This window comes from Trachymyrmex cornetzi, unplaced genomic scaffold (genome assembly GCF_001594075.2).
Source record: "Trachymyrmex cornetzi isolate Tcor2-1 unplaced genomic scaffold, Tcor1.1 scaffold303, whole genome shotgun sequence".
Lineage (NCBI taxonomy): Eukaryota > Metazoa > Arthropoda > Insecta > Hymenoptera > Formicidae > Trachymyrmex > Trachymyrmex cornetzi.
The window spans coordinates 308,745-318,450 of NW_017297725.1; the positions used below are offsets into that span (position 1 = coordinate 308,745).

Sequence of the window (9,706 nt, forward strand, 5' to 3'; positions counted from 1 at the left end):
AGAGCAGCGGGCCAACCGCCAACTGACGGTTATGACCATCGTCGTTGTCGTCGCCGTGTCGTTGTCGTTGCCCCGTCCGTGCATTACGTATGCCGACTGCCGAGTCCCAATCGGCTCGCATACGTATCGAGATTTAATTCTTGTCTCACCTTGTGTCGGTGTCGCCGTTCGTATGAATCGTAAATTAAATTGTGCGAGCCTTGAAATGGGAAGTTTGTTGAAATTCCCACTTTATTGTATGCCATACCGAAGAAAATTGTAAGGTCGAAACTAAAAAGAGCAAGGTCTCATGTTTTTCAGAAAAAGCCTTTGTGTCATATTGCTTTCTGCAGTGTTTTCTATAAATTTTTTTTAGATTATGATGAATGTGCTTCATACACTGACCAAAGATATATTCAATCAATACAAGTTTAGCCAATATAAATTTAAATCAAGTTTATAAATATGGATCATCGACAGATGGTATCAACATGCTAGTAATAACAAATTAATTCTTTTATTGGAATGTTGATTGTTTGTGTGATGTACTGAAGACTTTCTTGTCAATCGATAAATTACTTCATAGGTAAAACTCCAGATCTTACTCAACTGTCTCGTAATAGTATATTTTATTAATAAAGGAGGTGTGTATGTGAGTCTTTAATAAAATTTTCGAATCCATTGAATCAAATTAAATAGTAATATATAAAAGAATTCAGTTTGCCGTGTTCAGCTCAACAAGAAACAGATTCGTAGAAACTTTTTTTCTTTAATTCGATACAGTTCTTTACAATTGGGACAAACTGTCTCAAGAATTTTAGTGATTAATAGGTTTCCATAATGCTAGAATTTTAATGGAACATTTTTCTCTTTTTGTCATAGATCGGGACAAGACTGATGATGATCGTGCAACATCCCCGGAATCCTTTCGCAGCAGCAGTCCGGCACCATCACCGTCACCCCCACACCCGGTGACAAGTAATGCTACCAGCCCGCCTCCGAGACGATTTATCTCCAGCATCCTCGGAGGTGACGTGCCGTATGGTAGTAGACGTCATGTGCTCACCAGGGCGGAGCGGAAAGAATACAGTAGCCCACCGATAGCCTCGGATGATCCACCACAGTTCCTGTCAAAGTCAGAGAAGGTTGCATTGCCCAGGCCGCAAACGCCACCGAAAGTACCCCGTGTCGAACCACCAACAAGGGTTTCCGTTATCCAGAGGGTGCCACCCCAAAGTACCTCTAGGAAGGAAGAAAATAAGATCGAGATCGAAAGAATCGACCCAATACAAGCACCTGAACCAGAACAGGTAAACCAAGCATCATAAATGAAAAATGATGTCCAAGGAGACTTTAAAACTAGTTCTAGATGAACAGTTTTTGTAAATAATAATGCATTTATGCACTTTTCTAATTAATGGCACCCATCTTTCGAATGTCTTATGTCTAGATTTTGTACATTTTGTTCTGGACAGTAATCGATATATGTTCGGTCGGATAGCAACAGCAACGATTTTTCATTGTATGCAATTATAACATTTCATATATTTCTCTGGTTATTGAAAAATAACGAATCTTAACAACAATAAAAATACGCGTATAAAATATTTCAGTACATCCGAGGAAACAGAAGTCTGTTATTAGGCTGATTCAGTTACGCTTCGTTAATTTCGACAGGATTTCGTTAACTTCCTCGCAATGCCTCATACATTATGTATAGCGACAAAGCGGATAAAGAAGGGCGAGGAAAATTTTGCATGATATTATGCGTAACATTACTTTAGGAACAGAATTTCGATTTTATATCGAAAGTGAAGAACGATTATGTATTCGGATATAATGTTTTGTTTTGAAAAATGTTTATCTAAGAAACTACATTACTACATCTTGGGCAGCATTGTTTAATTTTTTTCAATTCAATGGCACATTAAATAATGGGCTAAATTTCTAGAGGTGCATCATTAATACACACACATACTTCAGCATAGATGTTTTATTAGATATCACCAACACGATATTTAGAAATAAAAAATTAAGTGTTTTAAAGTTTTTATATTTTATATTTTATCATTTGAAAAGTGATTTTGTTGTACTAATGATATCACATTGGTTAAAATGATAGTAAATATAAAACAATATAATATTTACAATTCTTTTTTAACTCGTTTCGAATTTTTTTCGTTTCTCTTTATCTTATTTAAAATTTGTGCACATTTGGAAATCTTTTATGGCACCCTAGTGTGCTACGTCATATCGGTTGAAAAACTCTGATCTAGAATATGAAAAGAAAAACGGCGAATAATGATAATACCTATAAAGAACAATGAAATGGAAGAGATAAAAAGAGATGACTGTATGGAAAGAGACTTCAACCAGAAGGAATCTAGAAGGAAGGAAAATGGGTAAATAAAAGGAGTTGCAAGAATTGAAAAATAGTTGGAAAAGGAAAGAAATTGAATAACGAAAAGACTGCTTGCAGTTCATTGATTTCCGACTGCATGTGATGTGCACTTAACAATAACGCTTAGCAAATCATTATGCACTGCTTATTGCACTAATAACGTAACATACTCGTTATGTTATTTTTTATGCTTCTATAGATACCTTATATATCTATGGATCACTGATGATGTGATAAACGTTAGTATTTTTTTCTTTATATTTTGGCACTAAATATATGTATAAAAGAAAATTAAATAGATGTTTGATTTATAATGATGTATAATAAAGTATGAAATTCTTTTATATATTTTATATTTTAATTTTGGAAAGAAAATCTCTTTAACTTATATATCACTATGTATTTAAATCATCAATTGTTAATTCAATTTTCTTGCAATTATGTCTGTAAATTAATTTTTCAGTTCTTTCCTAAATTTTCTTATTAAATTATATTTTTATCTCTTATACTAATAAAATTTTTCTTTTTTCTCTTAACAACTTAACATCTCATCAACACAATATCATTTCTTAACATCTCATTGCATGCTCTTTTGAGAGAATAACAACCGATTCCATTTCGGTGAACACATACTCCTATCATTGTGCCAACTGAAGGTTGGTAGTTGAAAGTAAAAAGACAGAAAAAAAGAGAGAGATAGAAAACAAAGAAGCGACGAAAAAATGTGAAAAAGAAAATCAAAAAGAAAATGTAGACTTCGGTGTTTTTATAATGATCAAAAAGGAAAAAATATATTAATGCACATAAGCAATAATATTAATAATAATTTCAGGAGCAGCCCATAGATTATGCAGTGCCGAAGCGAAAGGAGGAAGATGAAGAGAAGTGTCGTGATGGTGCGATGGCAGTGCGCAGCCCCAGCACCTCGATTGCAAGGTCTCTGCTGGCTGTCAAACTGTCTGGGTCCCAGGTGGTACAGGCGGCTGCAGGCCACGGCAGATCCTCGAATTCAGGCGGTTCTTCCGGTGGCGGTGGCGGTGCCAACAATTCCTCATCCTCGTCGAACGGCGGCGGCAGCGGTAACGGTGGTGCTATGATCGGTGGAGGATGCGGAAACGGGGCGATTCTCGGCAGCGGTGGCAGTGGCGGTGGTGGTGCTCTAGGCGGGGGTGCGGGTGCAGGCGGCATGCCCCCCGGTGGAAATGGAGGTCGTGGCAACTACGGACCGAGTTCGCCGCCGACCGGCTCTCTGCCACCGTTCTACGAATCCTTGAAGGGCGGCAACAATCTCGCGAACTTTGCCAATCAGTATAACAGTTCTCAAGGTAGATAAGCGCGTCTTACCTTCGCTTTTTTTTATTTTATTCATTTCCCTCGCGTCAGAAAGACGTGAATGATTTTCAGTCGAACTCTTGACTCGAATATCTCGCCGCAATGAAATCTTTCTAATGATACGCGATTCGTTATTGCTAGATCAATTCTAACATTAACGATTGCATTTCTGACCGTTGCAGACACAACGCTTTTTTTTTATTATGTCTGATTAAAGACGTATTAACTGATTGACTAATTAACAAGAAATGGTAGCGTTATTTCTAGCCATTTGTTTTGTTAATTAAATTGTTAGCTAAAAATCAACTAAATTTTATATATATATAGAATTAAATTTATTGTGACAATAATTCTTTGTAAGTTTTAATCACATATTTGAACTCAGTCAGTAATATTTATCTTATCTAAAGGGTCATCGAAACGGATAACAGAGCGGGACATCTGAACAGATCGTGATATTGTTTACATCTTTTGTTCAAATAATTGTGATTGTGGCCGACTGTGATCAGTTCTGACTTGAGTGTTTACCGTGCGGTTTAGTAATTCCGGTTATTCATGTCTTACAAAATTGTAATAGTACGTCCTACACTTGGACACATCGTGTGTCAAGTTATCTTGTACATTATTTTTTGCTGCTATTATAGTTTTATTTTTTTGCTATTTATTTGTTTTTGTTTTTGTTATTATCTATACAGGAATATATATCGCCTTTTAAGATATTATTAAATTATTGCGATACTTATCTTCAGACATCTAGTCTCTGTGATGCAAACATTATTGCAGAATTTAAAATTACAAGGTATCACTCTTTTTAGCAAATCTAATTGTAAGATGTTGTTCTGTTGCATGTATAATTTTTTTGGTGTTACTCTTAGTGCGGCATAAGTTTCTTTTAATTTGTTACGCTATAACTCTTTTATTAATGACGATACATTATGAAAAAACAAAACGATGTACAGTGGATTATATTTCACTTCGATTAATCAAATTATCACAATACTCATTCTTTGAAATCCGGGAATAATGCATCAGTTGTCAAAATATCGTTATCCTTTTTAGTAGATCTGAAAGAACACGTTATGTATGTGTATGTAAATGTATTAAATTAAGATTCATGGATCTTTATTGTTGGATTTTCAATCATCTGTGCCGTTATTCAGGAAACGCGTATCTCACACCATTGACGGCCGTCGGGATCGAATGCGACACCGGTCAACAGGACAACTCACAGCACGCGCAGTACAATGCACAGGAGGGCAAGCAATACTCTCTTCTTCAGAATGTTTGCGCGAATGTTTGCGCGTCCTACGGTTTGACGTTTAAGGAAGAGGAGGAAGAGCTAGCGGGCTATAAAATTCAGCCAAACGACCTGCTTCCCTCCCAGTATGGCACATACGACGTCACCGATACTGGCATGATGGTGGATATGGTGACTGGTACCATGGTGGTTGATCCGTTGCAGTTCACTGCAGCGACCTTGACCTTCAACTCACCGTCTGATCACACGGCACTTCTCGAAACTCTGAGTGACGCGGCGGACCTTCTGTTGCCCAGGCTGCAGACCGAGGATGGTGGCAGCGATCTTCTGGAAGAATCGCTACACTCGCCCGCCTCGACTGGCAGCAGTGGAATCGGTCAGGACGCTGGTCAGATGACCACTCCCGTCGAGCCTAGCGTCGATCCTTTCCCCGAGCACAGCATGGCCTTGACCAGAGGCTTTGACACGAGGTGAGCTCATGCTCAACTAGCGTGAGAAACTACTCGCGCGCTCGTTGATTAACTAATACTATCTCTGCCATTCTCTGTTTGCTTTCATCGTAGTTAAATTTAAAAGCCGAGTATCTCCGTGTAATGCCATTTGTAAATTTCAATTGCGGGATAAAATAATATATTGATGATAGATCGCGTGCCCTTTTTCTCAGACACTATACGACTCCGCAACATTTTAACGCATCCAAGTTAGCGGGATTGAACTACGCAGCCGGCGAGACGAGTTATCAGTCGCTTCAAAAGGAACGTCCAGAGCTTGCGTTGCATGTCAATCAGAATCATCAACATCAGCAGGATCAGCAGTTACAAATTCAGGTGCAGTTACATCAGCAGAAGCAGCAAGCTACCTCACCGCACCAACAGCAACAGCAGCAGCAACAACAGCAACAACAGCATCAAAGTCTTCTGAGTCCCGGATTGAATTTCAATAACGGTAAATTATCATGATTGCTTTTATATTTTCGTAAAACTTACCGAACGAACGTTGATATTTTTACACAAATAAGTTTGTACGTAGATAGCAATATCTCTAAAATTATCAATTTAATAAATGTTTTATATTATGTGTGTGACATACAATTATATTAAAATATTTTAAAATATAGAAAACTGTAAAAAGTAGTACAATTTGTCGCGGAAGATTCTTAGATTTCTAACGGAAGATTTTTAATTCGTTGATCTAGGACTAAGGATTAATACCGCGCTAACGGTTCGGTTACTTAATCTCGAAGGTTTAGAGATAGACTCCGGTAGCAGCGTAGGCGGAAGCCTACCCAGTCCTGGCACTGCGAGCTGTTCCCTGGACGGAGCCTCATCTGGTACCTCACCGTCATGCGGACTGGGAGAACACGCGCATAGTCCACGCATAGCAGTTGTATCACCCACCACCGTCGCAACTCAAGCTGCTGGATCGGTAGGCGAACCGCCGCTCTCGCAACGGGGCGGGGTACTTCAACAAAGGGTAAGCAACCCAAATTGATCCAGGCAAAAGCATATATCTTCATTCCACGATATTAAATTAAACCTCCCGGGATAGAGTTTTAACGACACTTGGAAATAATGTCGTTCGCGATATAATTTACGAGTTCCTTGAATTTTTCGTTTTAATTGAATGTTCAAGCAAAATCGTAGATCGCGCGATACACAAATTCCTACGTGAGATTGGTATATGTAAAGATGATAACGAGTGGAACGTTAATTCCCACTCTCATATTATGCAATGCTCAGTCAATTTGAGTGCTTCATCCGATGTCATCTTCTGATCGTCACGAAAAACACAGCGAGAATTAACGTATATTCTCATCGTAGCTGGGTTTACCGAGCGATTGTCAGCTAGAATTTGTTAATGGTGGTCATGGCATAAAGAATCCTTTAGCCATCGAGGGTCAGAGGCAGGCCGCAGCTACTCGGGATGAAGAAAGAGCTAATCGCACTCCGCCTAGCAAGGTAATGCTGCTTTGTGCGTTAGCTCTGCGCAATCTTCGTTACTAGAGACGTGGCTGTGATATAACAAATTCATCGTATCGAATCGCGAGTCGATGCCGCAAGATTGCAAGAAGTCGTTATAGCATGATAACTCTTTGACTCTTTGTTCAACAGGACGACGATCCCAATCGCTTTACCTGCCGCGTGTGCAGCAAGAACTTCAGCCTTCAGCGACTTCTTAATCGTCACATGAAGTGTCATAGTGACGTGAAGCGTTATTTGTGTACGTTCTGCGGGAAGGGCTTCAACGATACGTTCGATCTTAAGAGGCATACGCGGACGCATACAGGTGTGCGACCTTACAAGTGCTTCCTTTGCGAGAAGAGTTTCACGCAACGCTGCTCGCTGGAGAGTCACGGGCAGAAGGTGCACGGCGTTCAACATCAGTATGCGTATAAAGAGCGTCGCGCTAAGGTAAGTTAACTCTCTAAGATTGAAACACCAAAGTAACATTTTGCATCTATTATTCTATGATTCCCTCTATATGTAGATATTCTCTCTCTCTCTCTCTCTCTCTCTCTATATATATAAGATGTACGTCTGTGAGGAATGTGGACACACGACGCACGAGCCAGAGGTGCATTATCTTCACCTGAAGGAACAGCATCCTTATAGCCCGGCTCTATTGAAGTTCTACGACAAGCGGCACTTTAAGTTCACCAATAGTAACTTTGCCAATATGTTGCTCCAGGTGGGCACTGACACCTCCGCATAGACACGATAGTAAAATGTTGATATTCGTGTAGGTAAAATATAGATAGTGCATTGATTAACCAACGGTCTGATATAGAAAGGCTTGAACGAACAAAACAAAATACACAGCACGGTATACAAGAACACGAAATTGTTCTTGTTGATGTAACTCTTCAGGGTGGCCTGTTACAACGGGACTCACGGAATACGGACAGCTGTGGCCTTGCGGAGCGACGAGAGACGGTCTCAAAGAGCAGCGACATGGCACATCAACAGACTAGCTTCTAAATCCGTTGAGAACGAGAGTCCGGAAGAGGAAAGGAGATATAAAGATAGAAAGAGGCAGAAAAGGAAAAATACCGATTGATCATGCGTTCATTCTTCAATCAAGCTGACGAAGGGAATAACGTTTCGCGCGTAAAGTACCTGCAAGTGGCTCCCATCGCGGTGACACTGGAATAAACATCGAAGTTCGACGACAGGATCCGATTGAGGGATCTCATGGGATCTGTGATCAATTGGTTCCTGCCGCCTTTAAATTCACGGGTAGAAGAGGCAGAGGACATGATGATACAGAGGCGAAAGAAGAATAAAAGTAATAGATAATCTTCGCGCTACGATGATTGCGAAGTCATGTACACGATATTTCTGTTAAGTTTCTCGCCGATACGAAAACGAAATATTTTAAGCTTGCACGTTTGTTCATTGTTTCTTTCTTCCCGGTTTAGAAGGAAGAGATTACCGCTTGTCGGAGAAGAAAGATAAATGTTCGAAGAGAAACACTATTGTAGCGTTAATTGTAGCATTTGACAAGATGCTACTTTATTAAACTTTATTAATAACGTACTTCCGAGTTCTAATGATGACATCACGTCGGACGCTCAAACTCCAACGTTCTGTCAGAAGAGCGTTCTGAAGAACTTTCAGACTTGCGTGTTGCGACGCTATAAAATTTCGCTTCTACCCATTCTATCGGGGACAGTGTCTCGAATTATTTTCTTAAATGTCTTTAAAACGTTCTTCTTATAGTTATAATTTTAACAGATTAATTTAAAGAAATTCTAGAACTGATAATAGATTACAGGAGGATGCATGGGACATACGTATGCATACGCATACATACACACATATTCTGATACATAAAATCTCATATATAGAGCTTAGCTGATAAATATTAATATTGTGGGCCCAGGGGGCGTGCGCGACATCGAGCAGACCCAAAGACTCGGATAGAACGTTTCAGGAATGCTGATCGTCCTCGGCGAGCGTGTCGAGGCGGGAGAAGAGTGCGATCACACGGAAGACTTTTTTTTTCTCAGAGATGTACGGCGAGTTACGTTGCTTTTCGACTCGATGGGCGAAATGGGATTCTTGACGTCGCGATCGCCAGGGAGTTCCTTCGATCGCGGCCTTCGTCCTGAAGCCTCTTGTCTTCGATTGATCGGGGCACCAGAATCGAAGGGATCCGCGTTGCTCGAACATCGCGGGTATCGCGAAAAACGGGGCTAGATCACGTCGGCGAAGTGACTCTGCGCCGTACCATCGTAGAAATAGAGCTCGGCGCTACCGGTATCATAGTGTGAATAATTAGAATAATTAAAAATGAACTCTCACGCCGCGAATGCAATCGAAGATTTTATCATCAAGATTCGGTGTTAAAATCAACTTTTGGCCTTGACAAAGATATTCCAAGTCAGTATTTGTTACAGCGGAACGATACGCCGATATCGTTTTAGATAAAACTTCAGTTTTTATCATCCTCATTTTTTAATTATTTTTCTAAACGCCGGTAGTGTATATATACATATATACATACATACGTACATATACATAATACTTATAATAAGTTCCCAACCGAAGTGCACTTTGGGTAATCTGTGATATGATAAAAGTAACAAGACAATCCACTCGCTCCTCCACGCACTGGATTTCGCTTTTCCGCTCTCTTGTGCGCTTGTGGTTTTCTTTTTCTTTTCTTTCTTTCAGGGTCAGGTAAGGGATAAGTAAGGATAAGAGGAGGGCATGCACACCCTACACATATATACA

General features: G+C 39.9%; 1 protein-coding gene across 3 annotated transcripts in view; it reads left to right on the forward strand.

Moving 5' to 3' along the window:
- Positions 1-9,706, forward strand: part of LOC108762528 (transcriptional regulator ovo) — a 28,754-nt gene extending 19,048 nt beyond the window's left edge. Inside the window, exons 2-10 of one of the 3 annotated variants that reach the window (XM_018509568.1) lie at positions 862-1,289; positions 3,213-3,705; positions 4,873-5,440; positions 5,614-5,915; positions 6,166-6,395; positions 6,791-6,928; positions 7,082-7,381; positions 7,500-7,658; positions 7,838-9,706. In XM_018509568.1, the coding sequence (XP_018365070.1) occupies positions 862-1,289; positions 3,213-3,705; positions 4,873-5,440; positions 5,614-5,915; positions 6,166-6,395; positions 6,791-6,928; positions 7,082-7,381; positions 7,500-7,658; positions 7,838-7,948 (2,729 nt within the window). In that variant the 3' untranslated portion in view covers positions 7,949-9,706. The remainder of the gene's footprint in view (positions 1-861; positions 1,290-3,212; positions 3,706-4,872; positions 5,441-5,613; positions 5,916-6,165; positions 6,396-6,790; positions 6,929-7,081; positions 7,382-7,499; positions 7,659-7,837) is intronic. The other 2 variants (XM_018509570.1, XM_018509569.1) reach the window with 2 other exon arrangements.